Here is a 20,696-nt window from a genome sequence, read left to right on the forward strand (position 1 = left end):
TATCTGGCTCTGCGGAATACCGATGGCCACGCCGTTTCAAAAGCTGCGGCGAAAGGCTGCGGGTTTTGAAGCTACATTTCTCCGCTGGAAATCTTGCAGAATTTCCATGCGGTCATTCCACGAGATTTCCGCAGGATTTCGGAAAGATGCCCTGTGTGACCCCAGACTAAGGGTGTGACCCTGCGTAAAATGCAACAAAAAAAAGACAACATTTGGCACTAATTTGGTAACCATTCTATTCCACAGAAAGGGAGTAACACATGTGAGTATAAACTGGCATTTCAAGCGCAAAAGTGACATTGATATGCACTGGCTCGTGCATATCCGACGGATTATTGCCTCCCAAAACCTTGTTAATGGGCAAATACACTCCGTTGCAGCGAATGTATTTGCACATATGTTCGTCTGTGGAAGCCCTCAAGGAAGCTTACCGTCCATGTGCATGTCCAGATAATCCGAAGCCTGGAACCCACATAGCCAGGGAAAACATGTAGTAGAGGAACAGTATCCAGCTCCACAGACAGGGGACAGATCCTTTATTGGAGAACTTTAGAATGCAGACACGGACATCCCAAGCACCAACAGGTTTCAGACGTATGACAAATCCTTATTTATTGCCAACTGAATAAGGACGTGTCATCCGTCTCAAAGATGTTGGTGCCAGGGTCTCCCTTTAAAGTTCTCCATAAGGCCACTTTCAATCTCGTGTGAAGCCCATTGCTCTTTCTCATGTGAAAGAACCCACGGGCTTCACATACGTGCGTTTTGTAGCAATATTTTGTAGCCCGTGTGAAAGAGGCCTAAAGGATTTGTCCGCTGTCCGTGGAACTGGATACTGTTCCTTGACTACTAGTAAGAACTGCAACTGAGCTCAGAGCAAGGCTACAGGAAGGTATAAATATGGCTGAATGACCAGGCTGCCCTGCAGAGACACACATTAGCATTTGGAACCTGCAGACTGGCGATGTGACATTAATAAGACATTTAAGGAGTACAAGGCTCTGAAGCAATGGACAATCTGTACGCTCATGTAGCTTTTCACATGCTGCCCTCTACTACTACTTCTTTTTTGATGCAAGACACACGGGGAAATAAGAGATGAACTTGCATCATACATCCTTTTTCGTGTCCCCTCAACAAGTAGACATCGTCTCGCTTTTTGTCATTGCAGAATGTGAGGGAGGAGAATCCCAGATCTTTCCAAGAGACCCACAATTGCCAGATGCAACCCTGGCTGACAGCAAACTCTTTCTACCTTTTAACTATTACATTCAAAGTGTCTGATTTACAACAATGGATATCTTATATACTTAAGAACTGAAGCTGTCCTATGTATGTTCTTCTACAATTATCTAGGTCCTGTTTTGTTGCGCTTTTTGCCCCAATATCAGTACGCCCTCGTTTTGCAATGAGGCTCATAAACATTACCTCGGATATCAGTTTTTTAACACCAACACCAAATTTTGCTTGTTTTCCCATTGCCAAAAATGTAACATACATCCGGTCTTGTTCAAATATTCTGATGCCTACTTGATGATTCAAGGCTATAAAGATTGGTTTGAACGGAGCACAAAGCTTCACAATGTCAGGCCTCTTCCACTGCCATCGCCTTACTTTGCTACCTGTGCTGTCCAGGTACTGTCCACCCACAGCGTTCACGCTTATCCTGGATATTTAAAGACATAATAAAGCAATTAATGCAACTGAAAATGAATGTTAGCAGTGCACAAGGTAGCAGCTTGTCACCGCTGTCACACTATATACATAGTATTAATGATATGTCACTATCTACATGGTCTTACAGAAGACTCAACTGCAGTGCAATGCCATAGTATAGCAACTAATTTCAGTTCTGTGTAAAAGTTTTAGTCAGGTGTGGAAACATGCTGTAAAGTAAGAATGCTTCCAAAATAGAAGTGTTAATAGTATTTTGGTCAAGTAACAAAATGGAAAGTGAATGAACAAAAGAGAAATCTGAGTCAAATCGATATTTGGTGTGACCGCCCTTTACCCAAAAGAACTGATGCTGTTTTGAAGGCACACTTGTACAGAGATTTTGTAGGAACCCAGCAGGGAGTTTGTTTGAAACATCCTGGAGAACCACAGATCTTCTGTGGATGTTGTTTTGCTCAAATCCTTCTGTCTCTTCATGTAATCCCAGACTGACTAGATGATGATGAGATCAGGGCTCTGTAGGGCTAGATCATCACTTCCAGGACTCCCTGTTGTTCTTTACACTGAAGATAGTTGTTAGTGACATTAGCTGGATGTTTGGGGTCGTTGTCCTGCTGCAGAATACATTTGGAGTCAATAAGATGCCTTCTATTTTTTTTTTAAATACTTACTTTGCAGCATTTTTTCCACACCGGCCTAAAACTTTTACACGAACTATATCTCATTTGTCCAGCATGCTACACACTTGGGACATGTGGACTGTCCAGAATACTATACAATTGCTTTCTTTTTTCCTATTTAACACCCAGTTACAATTTCTTCAACTTGGCTGTCAGTGACAGCTTTGGGCATCATATGTGCCAGCAGACACTGGGCAGAAAAAGTACCCAGCAACTCTTAGGGTGGACACTCACTTGCGATTTTTTTCTCTGCGATGCAACAGCGATGAATATAAACCAATGATTTTCAATGGTTTCATACTCATTTGCATTGTTTCAGCAGAGCTGCGCATCGCAGAGAAGAAATCTGTGATATCGCTCAGTGTTTTAAATGGGGGAAGCAGCAGCAGCGCTAGCCCCATTGAAAACATAGGGTGAATATCACAGACTTCTGCCGCAGCTGTCACAGCTGTGACAGAAATCTACCATGCTGTCCCATTGCTTCCAATAGGTTTGGCGCTACTGCCGGCCCTATTGAAAGCAGTGGTTTGTGGCAGCCCCTGCAGTATGATTTTTAGGAAAGGGCTTGTGCTAATTGGCTCCTCAGCCAATTACAGGCTATGCTTTATGAATAGCTAAGCGCTGCCTGTAATTGGCTGAGTGCTCAGCCAATCAGCACAGCCCTTTCAGGAGGCAGGGATTTTTAAATCCCGCCTGCTGAAAGTGCTGGACAGCAGTGCCGGGGAGCCAGCTGGAGGACATGTCTGAGCGGCGGAGAGGTGAGTAATTTTTTTTTCTTTTTTTAACCAGTTCATGATTTTCAGGGAAGGGCTTATATTTCAAGCAGCGCCGAACCCATTGAAAGCAATGGGACAGCATGGTAGACTACTGCCACAGCTGTGGCAGAGGATTCCTTCATCCCCACGGTGATGAAGGAAACTCCTGCCACAGCTGTCACAGCTGTGGCAGAAGTCTCCTGTATACTCCTATATGTTTTCAATGGGGCTAGTGCTTCTGCCTTTGGCCGCATTGAAAATACTGGCGACATCGCAGTGTTTTTCTTGCGCTGCGAGGCAAGTGTTTTCACTTGTTCTCGCAGCGCAAGAAATAAAAAACGCCAGTGGGTGTCCATTCTTAATAGATAAATGCTTCCTTACTAGTGATTTTTTTTATTGGCAGAGACTAATTCAGGAAGAGGACTCTACATGCAGCAACTTCTGGTGTAATGGAGCGACCCGAGCGGGAGGCCCGCCGCGACGGGGGAAGACAACGTGGAAACCAAGATGGATGTCATGGGTGACTCTGGGATCTCTCTTGTCAACGGCACCAGATGGGCCTGGCTCAGTCGGCCGCAGTACATAAACGTAGCAATGAAGAATAAGAATGTCACGTGACGCCAGCACCCCTTCAAGGCCGCTATCCACATGGCGCGAAATAAAGAGTCCACAGTCCAATCATGAATTTTGCAGAAAAACAACCAGAGGTGCACGGTTGTACTTTTCACTCACAACTTGGCAGCTTTGATCCTTTATCAAGTAGTTACTGATGGGAAAACAACAATTTTCTGTACAAAATCTTTCTTCACTTGCACACCTTCACTGTTACACTCTTACTAAGAGACAGTCTTTCCTCCGGACCCTGAACTTCTTCAGTCCTAGTTATCCGATAAGACTGTCCATGGGGTATGCACTCCCGACTCATTAGCAGCATTCACTTAAGTTTCTTTGCTTTTGTTCTTCTAAATGACTTCCCATCTCTTTCTCTGGCAGGAGGACCAATACGCCATGCTTAGCTTAGTGCAGACATGTCCATCTCCTCTGACTACATTCTCTCAACCTCCTCTTCTAAAATCTGCTTTCCAACGACTCACGTCTCTCAACCACATCTCTCACGCAGTTAAAGGGATACACACACAGAACTTACTCACAGCAGTCATCCATATACATGCACACTACAGCTTTGGGCTATTACACTGGTGTACGGTTTGTTATCCAGTATGCGTTACTGACTGCCAGTTCAGGATGCAGCACAGGGATACTGGTCCTTAGGCTTTTGTTAATGCCAGATCTGGAGGCCATCATTTGGCCTCCGAATGCCCTAGTAACCATTGACACTCTGAAATTGTATCACGGGACAGTTTATGGAGTCACCTCTGTAAAGTGTAGTGTATACTGTAGTCAGCACTGACTGTGGCATTTAATGAGTTAAATGATTGAGAATGGCATTAGGTCTAATCCTGGTCAGAATGCGACAAAGGGACCCTTTCCCTGACGAGCATGTATGCGATATTGCGTTAAGGGGCTAATGACAAAGGTTTCTAGCAATGCATAGAGTAAAGCAGTTTTGCTGACAGTTTCTATGATTTCTTTCAGGTCCCTGTCATGTTCCTGGAATCTGATTAATTCAGTGCCATCATTTAACCCACCATGTATATTTATGTCTGAAATACATTTCTGATGTCAGCATACGCAATTAATCCCACTATATGTGGGCCAGTTCACTTACATGGTTTATTCAATCTACACCTCATTTTGGTGTAAATTGTGTTAAAGTTGCAACTAATGCTAAAAAAAGAAAATGTGAAAAGAGGGAGTGGTCAGATGGAAATGTTCTTTTAGCTTTGTTCATCAATGGCAAGGGTTACACATTTGTATCCTAAAATACAAAGCATTAAGAGCCCTACACTTTCCAAGCCACTAGCACTGTTATACTACATCCTTTATAAAGCAGATACCATTATCACAGTGCCGTAGAATGTCAAATCATGAACACAAACTCCCCAAAATAATCTATGCCGAGTGTTTGTACTTTCGTTACAAAAAGTCATATATTCAGCCATTAGGTTAATCATTCCCCATTAGCATTGCAACCCTGGGGCTGTTTGGACCCCTCTGACTAACATACAAACTGGCAGAAGTTAGAAACTTTTCTTTGCTGGTCACTAGTTGCTCCATGGTAATAGTAAAACTCCACTCAATGACTAATGATACTCCAAGCCTAAGGCCCCATTTACATGGGACGACTGTTGGGCAAGCGATGCCCGACACTCGTCCCCGCATGTACATTTTAAGCTGCATCAAATGCTGAATGATGATCGTTGAGTATAAACAGCAGATGTTCAGTACTGAACAGCCGCTGTGTTGTGAATGGAGAGGGGAGGGGGAAAGAAGTGAAATCTCCTGCAGCTGCCCGGCTGTGAGCCAATGATACTCTCTCCTGTGCAAAAGCACGTGAGCTAGTATGTGGGGATGAGTGTCGGGCATCGTTTGCCTGGCAGTCGTGTCATTTAAATGGGGCTTAAGCCTAGATCCAGACAATGACCATCAATTAAGCAAAACAGAGACGGACTTATCTTTCCATGTTGCAGATATTTCAGTAAAGTCATTTGTAATTGTATAATATAAAGGCGAGTACTTTCCAGGAATTGTGACGGGAAGATCAGAAAAAGAGTATGAAGTAGGAGTATGAAGTGAGCCAGGGGCATAACTAAAGGCTCAGGGGCCCGGGTGCAAAAGTTCAGCTGCCCCCCCCCCCAATCTATATCCATAACCAGAGACGAACTTGAAGATTCAGGTCCCCAATGCAAAATCTGTAACAGGGCACCCAACTGTAATGCCTTATTCATAGTACTAGGCTCCCTATGTGGAGAAGATAGGCGTTATGGGCCCCCTACGGCTACTTGGCCTGGGTGCAACTGCATCTGCTGCATCCCCTATAGGTACACCCCTAAAGTGAGCACAATGACCCTGAGTGGCCCAAAACAGTGGACATGAGTGGGCCAAAAAAGAAGACAAAATATGGTACATATATGAGTCAAAGAAGTAATGTTGTCTCTAGAGATGAGCGAGCGTACTCGGAAAAGCACTACTCGCTCGAGTAATTTGCTTTATCCGAGTATCGCTGTGCTCGTCCCTGAAGATTCAGGTGCCGCTGCGGCTGACAGGTGAGTCGCAGCGGGGAGCAGGGGAGAGCGGGCGGGAGAGAGGGAGAGAAAGATCTCCCCTCCGTTCCTCCCCGCTCTCCCCTGCAGCTCCCCGCTCCGTGCCGGCACCCGAATCTTCAGGGACGAGCACAGCGATACTCGGATAAAGCAAATTACTCGAGTGAGTAGTGCTTTTCCGAGTACGCTCGCTCATCTCTAGTTGTCTCCAATGATCGTGGACATTAGAGTGTTCCAGAAATTGAAAGGTGTCGTAGCTAAGCCTCTGGATAAAGTTTATGTAGGTTCTTACATTCATATTTGGGACCAAAACAGACCATGTTATTTATGGGTGCTACCCTTGTATATTCACTGGCTCCACCCGGTCATTCACTGGTGTTTTGGAACTTTTATTTTTCTGTGCTTAGTTTTGTGTAGATGATGTTTAAAGGGGTTTTCCAGGGAGAGTACTATTGAGTATGAATCCTCAGGATAGGTCATTAATAGTTAATCGGCTGGGGTCTGTCGCTCAGGACAGTGCCTCAAGTACACAGAGGTCAGAACGGAAGTCTTTGCTCTGGCCTCTGTGTAGTGGCTGGCTCTTGTAACTGCAAGTGCAGCTCTAATTGAAATCAATGACCTCTGTGTATTTGTGGTGCTGTCAGTGGGTGTACAATCAGCTGATTGGTTAGGGTCCTGAGCGATGGACCCCAGTCAGTCAACTATTAATGACCTATCCTGAGGATAAGTATAGCATCAATAGTATTCTCTGTGGAAAACCCCTTAACGACAGGAACTCAGAATTCCTTCTCTTGTGACTATTTGGGGGTCCTTTTGTAGTTCTTGAAGCAAAAACAAAGAGGACAATTAAAATTGGAACTCAGCAAACATCTTAAATGGTCGTTCACTGTGACTTCACCCTACTATATCCTCAGGCCTCATTCAGACAGGCGATGCATTTTTATGTCGGCTGCATCACAGTAGAAAATTGCGTCTATAAAGAATAGCCACAATCGAGTTTGGAGATTAATTGACGTTTTTTGTTCATTCACACGGGCGTATTGCATGAAAAATACGCTGCAGCGCAGAATTCCGTTGGTCGGCAGAAATCCTCGTAATGACTTCTAATCCTTAAATAGAGAAAGCTGTCTTCTTTCCCGAGTGCCGGACGCAGGTAAACTCCCTCCCTTTTATTTCCAGCTGTCATAGGAGTCTATGGGAGCCTCCAGCGTTTTTCATCAAAAGATAGGTCAAGACAAATCTTTTGATGCAGCGCGAAAAATCGACGATTGAAAACGGATACGGATTTGACGTTTTTTCACGTGCCCGAAAAGCACCCATGTAAATGAATGCATTGCAATCCAATGCTTCACATGGTCGCGATTTTCGGCCGACATTTTATCACAGCTAAATAGTTGCATAAAAACGCTTGTGTGAATGAGGCCTTAGGCTGGGGTCACACGGGACGGAAATCCTGCGCAATGACCGCACCGAAAAACCGTGAGATTTGCGCAGCTTCCAGACGCGAGTTTTGAAGCAGCATCACCGCCTGCATTTCCGCTGCATTCATCTCTCTCGACAGAGCTGAGAGAGGCCAATGCGGAAGTGAAAAAAGAATTGACATGCTGCGTCTTTGTTTTCCGTGCCGCATGTCTGTTTCCGCACGGCTTGGTCGCAGTGTGTGGATGAGATTTTTGCAAAATCTCGTCCACTTTGCTGGCTAATCCCGGGATTAGGAGCCGCGGGCAGAATTGCCGTGTGAACCCAGCCTTACAGCGCTCACAGCGACAGCACACTGCAAGTATTAAGCTATGAATGTATCAAAACTATTGAATGCTCAGCACTGACAGACAACCGTCTGTGAATCTGCTATATGGCTTCTTACTGCTTGTGTCTTGTTCACTTCCAAGAAATGTTATTTCAGTGATCATCAACCACACACTATAATCCTTCTGGCCGAAGCAACTATGTTAATACGTGCACTAGGCTTTGGGAGACTGCCAGCTTAGTTAATATTAGCAGCACTGGAACAGTGAAAATGCTGTGAATGTGCTGATCTGCAGCAGTCAGCAGGGAGCCGGCTCCTATCAATATCTGAGCATTTTAGCATTAGTACACAGATCTAATGATCACAGCATGGTTTGCTCAACTGAAAGGAATCACATAACCCATAGGGTAGTACAGCGTCATTATATAAGATGCACATGTGGATTATGTAAACCAATGTAACATACCATACATTCTTGTTTGGGTGGTAGCAAGTAGCTTTCCCAGAAGATCCGAATACTGCAAGGATGTCGGCGCTGTGCTCTTTGTCTTCTTGAACAATGCAGACAGATTCTTTTGTTTTACTTGGAATAATAATAATGGCCAGATTACCCGATGGATAGCTGCAAGATGAGGCCAATAACCAATATTGCCACAGACTTGTGCCTGTATGATACACACATTCACAGGGGTGTATTTAATTTTTGTGTATTTAGGGAGTTAAAGGGAATTTATCAGTTGCCACTTTCTGACCAAACTGCAGGCATGATGTTATAGAGCAGGAGGAGCTGAGCAGATTGATATATAGTTTTATGGGGAAAGATTCAGTATAAGGGTGGCTTCACACAAGCCATACGCGCGCACAAAAACACGCTTCTATTAAAAACAATGCATTCCCTATGGTGTGTTCACATGTCCGTGTTTTACAGGTGCGTGCCTGTAAAGATAGGACATGCGTGCACCATAGGGAATGCACGCATTGTCTTCAATGGAGCCGCCAGACAATGGTCTGCTGGCACCCCTGAATTGTTTTTCAGGGAAGGGCTTTACATATAAGCTCTTCCCTGAAAAACAAAAATTTTAGTGTAGAAACAAAAAAACAAAAACAAAAAAAAAAAAACTTACCTGTCCGCTGCTGCCGTGTCCCCGTGGGGATGAAGAACACATCTGATGTCAGATGTTTCCTTCAACCCCGCAAGGAAAAATAATTCTCTGTTGCACCTGCCACATCTGTGACAGATGCAGCAAAGGAATTCTTCATCCCTGCGGGGAATAAAGAATTCCCTACCACAGCTGTAACAGATGACAGCTGCAGTAGGGAATCCAGCTGCCGGCATCCTGTAATTGTTTTTTAGAAAAGGGCTTTAAATATAAGCCCTTTCCTGAAAAACAACAAAAAATGGTGGTACAAATAAAAAAAAAATCTATACTCACCTTTCTTCAGCTGCCGGGGCTCAGCCGCGTCCAGCCAGCTCTTCTCCTGCACTGCTGTGAGAAGTATTCAGCAGGTGGGGATTTAAAATCCCTGCCTGCTGAATGGGCTACCTCTGATTGGCTGAGCACTGTGACCAATCAGAGGCAGCTCACAGCTATTGAATGACAGCTGAAAGCTGCTTCTGATTGGTTTCAGCACTCAGCCAATCACAGGCAGCACTCACTCACCCAATTATGAATGTATGTGAATGAATGCATTGGAATCTAATGCTTCGCATGGTCACGATTTTCGGTTGACATTTTGTCACGGCTAAAATAGCCATGCAAAAACACTTGTGTGAATAAGGCCCAAGGCATATAACTATAACAGTGATGCTATAGAAGAATACTGGTTTTTGTTGCATATTGGATCCGGAGTGGGAGCTGCCCCAGCACCTCCTATTAACGGAATGGCGTGATTTACAAGACATTTATCATAAAAAGAAATGGGAAGTTTGGACTACAAAGGATACAAAATCTGTGCAGTTCCATCTGGAAAAATTGTGAGGAATTTCCTTCCTGTCCTGTAGTATTTTTCGACAACTCTCTCCGGCAACATCTGAAATAAATCATGAAACAGACTCATAGTGCCAACAGCATAGCATTAATATTCACACACTAGCACAACTGCTTTATTACTAAGGAAGAGACATAAATAAGACACCGACAAGATAATTGGAATAGGGATATACAGTATTTTTTAGTTATGTCATCTAATGGTATGTGTTTACTGGTCCTCGTCACCACCAAAGCCTATATTGATTAGATAAAAGTATATTAAGGTTTCATTTGGTTAATACAACTTACTATGACAGTGGAGTACCACTCCCAACAAAACAAAAAACAGATCAATTGGCCATTATGTAAAAAATTGTTTTAAAATTGTTTTTACTGCTGCCTATAGCAACCAATCTACTGAAGAATTCAATTTTCAGAGCAGGTTAGAAGAGTGAAAGCAGCAATCTGATATGGTTGCTTTGGGCATCACTGCTATTTTTTGTTAGAATAGTTTTTAGGCATATGGCTCATGATGCGCAGATTGAGAGTGATCTCTACTGCCAGCCACCCATTGTGTACTGTACTAACTGTATTTGCAAAAAGCATTCATTATAGAGCTTTAAGATTCTTTTAACATGTAACCTGACTTTTTCCAATACTCAAAATATGTATCACAGTAACTAACCATGAAAAGGCATTACACATACAGTGGGGGAAAAAACTATTTAATCAGATACCAATTGTACAAGTTCTCCCACTTAAAAAGATGAGAGAGGCCTGTAATTGACATCATAGGTAGACCTCAACTATGAGAGACAACATGAGAAAACACATCCAGAAAATCACAGTCTGATTTTTAACGAATTTATTTGCAAATTATGGTGGAAAATAAGTATTTGGTCAATAACAAAAGTTCATCTCAATACTTTGTTATATATCCTTTATTGTCAATGACAGAGGTCAAACGTTTTCTGTAAGTCCTCACAAGGTTGGCACACACTGTTGCTGGTATGTTGGCCCATTCCTCCATGCAGATCTCAAGAGCAGTGATGTTTTGGGGCTCTCGCTGGGCAACGCGGACTTTCAACTCTCTCCAAAGGTTTTCTATAGGGTGGAGATCTGGAGACTGGCTAGGCCACTCCAGGACCTTGAAATGCTTGTTACAAAGCCACTCCTTGGTTGCCCTGGCGGTGTGCTTGGGATCATTGCCATGCTGAAAGACCCAGCCACGTTTCATCTTCAGTGCCCTTACTGATGGAAGGTTTGCACTCAAAATCTCACAATACATGGCCCCATTCATTTTTTCATGTATACGGATCAGTCGTCCTGGGCCCTTTGCAGAGAAACAGCCCCAAAGCATAATGTTGCCACCCCCATGCTTCACAGTAGGTATGGTGTTCTTTGGATGCAACTCAGCATTCTTTCTCCTCCAAACACGACGAGTTGTGTTTCTGCCAAACAGTTCTACTTTGGTTTCATCTGACCATATGACATTCTCCCAATATTCTTCTGGATCATCCAAATGCTCTCTAGCAAACTTTAGTCGGCCCTGGACATGTAATGGCTTAAGCAGGGGGACACGTCTGGCACTGCAGGATCTGAGTCCCTGGCGGCGTAGTGTGTTACTGATGGTAGCCTTTGTTACGTTGGTCCTAGCTCTCTGCAGGTCATTCACTAGGTTCCCCCGTGTGGTTCTGGGATTTTTGCTCACCGTTCCTGTGATCATTTTGACCCCACAGAGTGAGATCTTGCGGGAGCCCCAGATCGAGGGAGATTATCAGTGGTCTTGTATCTCTTCCATTTTCTAATTATTGCTCCCACAGTTGATTTCTTCACTCCAAGCTTCTTGCCTATTGCAGATTCAGTCTTCCCAGTCTGGTGCAGGGCTACAATTTTGTTTCTGGTGTCCTTCGACAGCTCTTTGGTCTTCACCATAGTGGAGTTTGGAGTGTGACTGCTTGAGGTTGTGGACAGGTGTCTTTTATAATGATAACAAGTTCAAACAGGTGCCATTACTACAGGTAATGAGTGGAGGACAGAGGAGCCTCTTAAATAAGAAGTTACAGGTCTGTGAGACCCAGAAATCTTGCTTGTTTGTAGGTGACCAAATACTTATTTTCCACCATAATTTGCAAATAAATTTGTTAAAATTCAGACAATGTGATTTTCTGGATGTGTTTTCTCATGTTTGTACAAAAAAGAAAAAAAAGTTCAACACTACCAAATGGAAATATATCCCAATAGAAATGTATAGGTACACGTTAAACCATGGCTGCAACACACAGTAGAAGCGGAAACCAAAAAATGGCAACAGCACGCAAAATAAATTTACTATCAGGGGTATACTTACCTATAATCAATACTCTAACCAGATTAAATAATGCGGTGAGATTATTGGCCAATGTAATTCGATCAAATTATATACCAAGAGCCTTGCATTATTTAATGGGGTTAGAGTATTGATTATAGGTATGTATACCTCTGATAGTAAATTTATTTTGCCTCCTGTTGCCATTTTTGGTTTCCGCTTCTACTGTGTGTTGCAGCCATGGTTTAACGTGCACCTATACATTTCTATTGGGATATATTTCCATTTGGTAGTGCTGACCTTTTATCTTTTTTTTGTACAAATATTGTGAAGTTTTGGCTGCCTTCACTTGGTCGTGCACACCTGCCACCCATTTACCTTCTGTGCCTCCTACTGGAGCATGTAAATGGTATCCTACCTTCCCTGGTTTTATTTGTATGCTTAGTCCCAAGAGAGGAGCATTCTGAGAGGTAGGAACCCAACTTTTACCACCTGATATTAGCGTTAGGACTAGAGATGAGCGAGTGTACCCGCTAAGGGCAAATACTCGAGCGAGTATTGCCTTTTGCGAGTACCTGCCCGCTCGTCTCAAAAGATTCGGGTGCCGGCGGGGGTGAGCGGTGAGTTGAGGGAGTGAGCAGGGGGTAGTGGGGGAAGAGGGGGAGAGAGAGATCTCCCCCTGTTCCTCCCTGCTCTCCCCCGACGGCACCCGAATCTTTTGAGACGAGCGGGCAGGTACTCGCAAAAGGCAATACTCGCTCGAGTATTTGCCCTTAGCGAGTACACTCGCTCATCTCTAATTAGGACCCATTTGAGTTTGGTCACCTGGACGTTGGTAGATGGGCCAACGTAATTTGATCAAATTATATACCAAGAACCTTGCATTATTTAATGTGGTTAGAGTACTGATTATAGGTATGTATACGACTGCCATTTTTTGGTTTCTGCTTCTAGTGTTTTCTCATGTTGCCTCTCATAGTTGAGGTCTACCTATGATGTCAATTACAGGCCTCTCTCATCTTTTTAAGTGTGAGAACTTGTACAATTGGTATTTGACTAAATACTTTTTTCCCCCACTGTAATGGGTACAGCAAAGCCATTAAACTAACAGAAAAGGTTTCGGCAATGGAGCGAATGCAGACTGCACAACTCATGAAGGAGTGCTATATTAAGCCAACATGCCATATTCTGACAGACCATGCGTGTGAATGGCACACTACTCAATTTGCTGCTATGGGAGATTGTCGAGTGCATTGATCTTTGCCTGCCCCATAGATGAATGGAGTGCTGATGGGGCATTAGTAATGAGACAGGTCTGTTCTTTACTGTCCTCACTAAACTATCTGGAGCACTATAGTATAAAGGAAAGGAAAAAAAAACAAGACAACAGTCATCTTTTATTGACGAATCATTTTAGGTGATTATTCATCAGCAAATCATAAGTTAGGTATATGAGTACATAGGTTTACCTGCCCACGCCCTCTTGTAAACTGCTGTTTTTTTCTTTCTTCAGTATTTAATATGTATTCCTTTAATAGTCAAGGTAATGAACATTTATGAATGTTGTAGATTTTAAGAATTACCGTGTAACTAGTAAAGTCGTACACTAGTGGCTCTTGATCAGAAGATTCTGCACCAGATATTTCATGTTCATTGTTTGGAGGAATTGTCCAGCTGTCTCCTGCAGGAGGGGCATTGGAAAGCTGGTACGAAAGGGTTTTCATCGGCCTCCCATCTGTCATAGAAGTAGACAGTCAAATACTGTGAGTAGCTGCATTTATTCTCATATAATATAAGGATATATACCCTTAAATACATGGTTCACTGTTATTTCACAATCTAATTTGAATACATTGATTAATGGGCCTTCAGAATTTTTTAGTTGTTCCATTGGAACTTAAAGGAGTATCCTACCTTTTTTCAACTACGACCTATCCTCTGGTTAGGTCATCAGTAGTTAATGGACAGGGATTTGCCGCTTAGGGCCCACATCCATCTGATCGTCCAGCCAGCTGTCAGTGTAGAGAGGCCATGCAGCTAGATCAGTGGACAGGGGAGGAAGTGAAAGCGCCGATTTCACCTCGATAGAAATCAATGGGAGCACCGCATTTCTATTACACTTCCTGCTCCTGTTCCAGACAGGACTTGACATCCACAGCATAGAAGCATGGTGCTCCCATTGATTTCAACGGGAATGTAGCCAGTGCTTCCACTTCTTTACCAGTTCACTGATGAGTACGTCCGGCCCTGCTACACTGTCTGTGGGCTGGACGATCAGCTGATGGATCGCTGTCCATCTACTACTGATGATAGGACAAAAGACCAGAATAGTCCAAAAAATTTAGATACAAACAGCAAAACAAGCAGTTAGAATTCTTGTCTTTAAAGTTAACTTTCACGTTTCTTGTTTTGTCCTATCTGAGGAAAGTGCAAGGTTGAGGGGTGCACTGAGCTCCCATATACTTAGTTTTACATTAATTGATATTTAATGTTAGTGTAAAAAGTACTGAAATCAATATGTGCCATTCTCTGCAAAATCGCCTGTGTGCAGAAACCCTTACTGTGTAATTGTGTGGGCACTGGAAGTTGGACTTGTGGCTCTCTTCGCTGAGTCCGGGTTTGAACAAGCAATCACAACTATACGGTTTAGTCTGGAAGTACATTTGGACAGTGACACAGTTATATAGTTTAGCCTCCGTGCAGTACCACAAGGGATTTGAAACAAAGCTATGAAGATGTGATTGATATGAAGGCTTTTGGTCTTAATTTAAGGGATTAACAAAAATATTACCCTTGACAAATATTGCCCTCCATATATTATAGGCCCATAAGTGATTGGGGAGCAATTTGGTAGCGGTTTATGAAAACTCTAAATATGTGCGTTAAAAAGCTGTCAACGCAAGTGTAAAAAAAATACTCTATGGGAGGTAAATGAAAATGATGAAAATTAAAGGTAAGCTATAAGCAGCTATCAGTTCATATCTTGTCTGGATCCTCCTTACGGTCTGTGTTTTTGCCTATTACCTGTTTGTACTATGCAGTTACCAAGCCTGGCCACTACAGTGGGAATGGAGCTGCAGATATCGGCTCAGTGCACAACAATCAGCTGATCGGGGAGTGTTCTGGGTGCCATACCCAGCCGATCTACTACTGATGACCTATCCTGAGGATAGGTGATCAATAGTTTACAATTAAACAACTCCCTTAAGTAAAGTGGGATCAGTTATGGCCGGTAACATGTAGTTACAGTACATTTAATGGCACTTGAAACTGAAGCGCTTATTATGTCATATGCTTGCACAATAAAAGCCATATGAAGCAAATGAGTGTATTCTGCCACTAGTTAAGGACCAACTCTTCCTCATTTAACCATATCAACACAGCAATCTTTCAGCCATCCAAAGAAAATAAATATTGCCGGTTATAGTCCATTATAGCAGACCCTTCTTGTAATAGTAACATAATCCTGAGGATAAAGCTTTTTTATAGTCTGAAATAGAGGCAGCGTGTAAATACAGCTACAGCTGGGCACACACTGCTCCTACCCATGCTGCGGCTTAAAACATATCTAATTTTAGACCCGCACAGGCAAACATGTTACTGTATAAACAATGCATTATGTGAGATCTAGTCCATACTGACCTCGTGTCCACTCTTGTAGGAGATAGGTAGATAGACAGACAGACAGAGACAGATAACTAGATAGAGACAGATAGATGAGATTAAATAGATAGATATAGATGAGATAGATAGATAGATAGATAGATATGAGATAGATAGATAATATTAGATAGATATATAAGATTAGATAGATAGATAAATAGATAAAGATAGATATGATATAGATAGATAGAGATGAGATAGATAGATATGATATAGATAGATAGAGATGAGATAGATGTGAGATAGATAGATAGATAGATAGATAGATAGATAGATAGATAGATAGATAGATAGATAGATAGATAGATATGAGATAGATAGATAGATAAGATGAGAATAGATAGATAGATAAGATGAGATTAGATAGATAGATAATATATATAGATGAATAGATAGATAGATAAATGTAAGATATATATGAAATAGATAGATAGATAGATAGATAAAATGAGATTAGATAGATACATAGATATACATAGATAAGATGAGATTAGATAGATATGAGATAGGTAGATAAGATTAGATAGATAGATAGATAAAATGAGATTAGATAGATAGACAGATAGATAAAATGAGATTAGATAGATATGAGATAGATAGATATGAGATAGATAAGATGAGATTAGATAGATAAATAAATAGATAAAGATAGCTAGATATAGATAAGATAGATAGATATTATATAGATAGATAGATATCAGATAGATAGATAGATATGATATAGATAGATAGATATGATATAGATAGATATGAGATAGATAAGATGAGATGGATAAATAGATAATATATATAGATGAGATAGATAGATATGATATAGATAGATAGATATGATAGATAGATAAGATGAGATGGATAAATAGATGAGATTAGATAGATAGATAATATATATAGATATGAGATAGATAGATAGATAGATTAGATATTTCTCCCTCTTACATTCATTAATAGTTGTTGGCTCTGTCACCAGTGATTCGAAAACCCTTGCCATATGTCTTTGTCTTAGCCTGAGAAGAATAATACATACTTTAGGCATTTTGCACTTTGTTTTAAAGGACATCTGTAAGTGTCTAAACCAGCAGAACCGCAGGGACACTCATATCAGTGGCAGATTACACATATCTCTCCCACTCCTCAGCCTGCCTCAGGGACCCAAAATCAGCCCTTAAAACTGCTACATGTAAATAATGCCAGAGTGGTCTGAAGGGTGGATCCTGGGCTTTCTGAATTTAGCATTTAGCCTTCCCCTGGCTCTTGATTACCTACTAGCATCATACTATTGCCATCAATCAAGAACCAGTTGAAGGGGTTGACGGGATGCTGACAGATGTCCTTAAGGGTACTTTCACATGGGACAGAATATTCCGCAACAGAAAATAGCAGAATTCTTTCAGTAATACCGCATCAAAACTTGCAGTTAGTCGCCTGGATTTTGGATGGCATATTCCATCCTGTGCGAAAGCATCCTTAATCAGAAAAATCACGAGTAACGGGAACTGATCTTTTCACTCTTTTCTTCGTCTTTTCATATAAGATTATAAGAACAGTGACCAATTGAGGTTTTCTTTATATGCCTGTTAGACTCTGATGCACATAGCACACATTACCATAATGCATTCAACTAATCTCTTTCATGGAGGCACTTCATTTATTATTGAGGTATATTCTCTGAAGACTTGGGAGCTTCTTCCTTTGCTGCGAAAATCTATTCGGTTCTGAATCTGAAAAACAGCTTGTTCTATTTCCTGCCTATTTACGCATCAAAGGTTCCCATATAAGTCAATGGGAGGTGCAAATACATACGCAATGCACAAGGAGATGCGTAATATGCTGCGCAATTCTGCTGGAAAAGAACACATCTGGAATTCATTAGCCTTTTCAAATCGGTACATCTTTTTTGCCACGTGCAAATGTACATGCCCTGCGGGTGGAAAAAGTATAGTAACTATGCCAACATGTGCACAAAGAAGCATAGTTCAGCGCGCAAATACGTTGGGCTGCGGCACGCACAAATGTGTATAGGCTTCTGTAAAGGGGGCCTAATAGTTTAGCTTAGTTCCACAAGGAGCAGAAGGTAAAGTAAGAGGACATAAACCTATGAAAGCAAAATTTGTAAATACAAGTGTTCAGTGAGGTGAGTTTTGGTAATAAATGTAGTATGTTCATGTGCATTTAACAAGTATCAGTTTTAGTTTAAAGCAAACCTATCACTACAAAACAAAAATCACAATCACTTTTCCCCCAAAAAAGTGTGGATAGAAATTAAATGTTTTAGGGTATTCTCTAGAGATCAGCGAGCGTACTCGGATAAGCACTACTCGCTCGAGTAATGTGCTTTATCCGAGTATCGCTGTGCTCGGGTCTAAAGATTCGGGTGCCGCTGCGGCTGACAGGTGAGTCGCAGCGGGGAGCAGGGGAGAGCGGGCGGGAGAGAGGGAGAGAAAGATCTCCCCTCCGTTCCTCCCCGCTCTCCCCTGCAGCTCCCCGCTCCGTGCCGGCACCCGAATCTTCAGGGACGAGCACAGCGATACTCGGATAAAGCAAATTACTCGAGCGAGTAGTGCTTTTCCGAGTACGCTCGCTCATCTCTAGTATTCTCCCATCCTTGTCAATGACTTTTGAAAATACACATTTTCTATCTTTGTAGTTGCTAAATAACCTGTTTTTTCCTTTTGTGAAAAACCGGGTGATCGACTGTTTTGGTTCACTTAACACTTAAACAAAAGAAAGGGTAGGTCCACATGGGACGAAAACGCTGCAAATTTTAACGGTGGATCTGCGCAGGTAAAATTAGCAGTGGACACTACCAAGCATGGGGATAAGATTTTAAATAATCTCATTCATATGTTGCTAAATTTTCCCACATGAAAACTGACCTGCAATACACATCTTTAAATTCAGATCCTGTCAATTTCCATCGCGTGTTCTCACAGCGGATTCAAATCCACAGTGAATCCACAGCAAAATCTGCATGTTATGCATCCTGATCTTTCTGCAGATTCCCCAAGCATATGCGGTACAAAGAAATTGCCACATGTGCACCTACCCTAAGGATTAAGTCACAAAGGATAAAATTACCTGCATATTTGTGCAGGTAAGGGCTTATACAGACAACCGTATATCGGCCGGGTATTCACGCCCGGCCGATATACGGTGTCCCTCTCTGCAGGGGAAGGAGGCTGGAACAGCATGGAGCAGTGTTCTGAGCACTATTTGCAATTAGAGGGGACTTAGCTCCGCCCCCGTCCCACACCTCTTATTGCAAATAGTGCGGGAGCTCAGTGCACTGCTCCCAGCTCTTCCAGACTCCTCCCCCTGCAGAGAGGGACACCGTATATCGGCCGGGCATGAATACCTGGCCGATATACGGTCGTCTGAATAAGCCCTAAAATCCACAGTAGAATACAGCAAAAGGTAACTGGATGAGATTTTTACACGATTCCCTAACACCAGGTTATATATTCCTAGCAATAAGCCGTATTAAATCACAAGCAGACATCTAATACAGTAGGCAGAGGGTACGAATATGTCACCTAGCACTACTCAAGGATAGACATTTTGCTGCAGTTATGGCCTGAAAGAGTTAATGTGAATTTTGATAGGAAATACATTTTTTTTGCAAATACAATGTCACTATGAAATGTTCCAGGTCATTTTATTCCCATATTATGCCAGAAGTGAGTATTTAGTCTTGACAAGTATTTCCATATAAACAATGCTTCATCATTAGTCTACCAGGTTTCAGAAGCTCTGAGAATAGCATGTGGGAAAGAGCCGTGGAGATGGGATGTTACCTCTGTGCAGTTTTTTCCTTTGCTTTTTGTCTCTCAACTTCAGTTCCATAAGGCCCATGGGGGGCAACCGAGATTAGCTCAATTTCGTCTTTTTGAAGCCGACACTTCTCTTCTTTGAACCGATACTGGAACGTGTCTCTAAACTGCCTGCAGCAAAAAATCTGAAAGTGTCTTATGTTAGTTTTATTAGCTTCAAACTGACTGCGTTCCCCGTATGTCTAGAGTAAATATATGCGGCTGTGCCCTGGTTTTGAAGACCAGTGAGATTGTTGCATGGTTTTTAGAACACAGCTGATCCTTTGAAATCCATCTAAATCTATTTTCCCTGTTTATCTCAGTTCTCAATGACTGCAATAAACGCTTTATCCCCTGCTGCCTTTACAAGGCTTATCTTGGCTTTTAACTCTACAATATACAAAACAAATCCATACAGTTGACACAGGACACTTCCACATTATCCAGCCTGTCCTTTCCGCTGCATCGGCTTGTAGAATTTATGCGCTGGCTACAATGTTCATTATGATCTCTTAATATACTAGTTTTATCTGTGTCCTGGAGATACTCAGATCCCTTGTCTTAGCTTCAGCAGGATAGGACTCAAACGGGAAATCTATATTAAATAGAGCAACTAGAGTAAGAAAAGGTGCCTTTACACGGTACGACTATGGGGTCCATAAGCACACAACAGCCATTCCAGTGACTATCGCTCTTCTGCTTTTACACAGCAGTGATAGTCGCTCAGAGAATGGAGGTGGAGCAGGCTGGGGATCTCTTCTGGCTGCCCGCCTCCATGCACTGCAAACAGGAAGTTGATCAGAGATTGAGCAACTCCTGTTTACACCGAGTGAAAACTTGGTCAGTAGTCGCTAGCTGGCATAGCCAGCAACTACTGAGCAACTCCTCGCTCAGTATCCTGTCGGGGTCCTGTGTACACAGGCCAATAG

At 42.4% G+C, this 20,696-nt stretch overlaps 1 protein-coding gene across 4 annotated transcripts in view; it reads right to left on the bottom strand.

Moving 5' to 3' along the window:
• The window catches only part of ERICH6 (glutamate rich 6), a 41,289-nt gene that overhangs the window by 933 nt on the left and 19,660 nt on the right, over window positions 1-20,696 (bottom strand). The window contains exons 8-13 of one of the 4 annotated variants that reach the window (XM_066599734.1): window positions 19,753-19,913; window positions 16,898-16,965; window positions 13,882-14,033; window positions 9,966-10,051; window positions 8,487-8,642; window positions 1,615-1,666 (exon numbers count right to left, since the gene is read on the bottom strand). In XM_066599734.1, the coding sequence (XP_066455831.1) occupies window positions 1,615-1,666; window positions 8,487-8,642; window positions 9,966-10,051; window positions 13,882-14,033; window positions 16,898-16,965; window positions 19,753-19,913 (675 nt within the window). Of the gene's footprint in view, window positions 1-1,428; window positions 1,667-8,486; window positions 8,643-9,965; window positions 10,052-13,881; window positions 14,034-16,897; window positions 16,966-19,752; window positions 19,914-20,696 lie in introns of all 4 variants that reach the window. The other 3 variants (XM_066599726.1, XM_066599718.1, XM_066599744.1) reach the window with 3 other exon arrangements.

This window comes from Eleutherodactylus coqui, chromosome 1 (assembly GCF_035609145.1).
Source record: "Eleutherodactylus coqui strain aEleCoq1 chromosome 1, aEleCoq1.hap1, whole genome shotgun sequence".
NCBI lineage: Eukaryota > Metazoa > Chordata > Amphibia > Anura > Eleutherodactylidae > Eleutherodactylus > Eleutherodactylus coqui.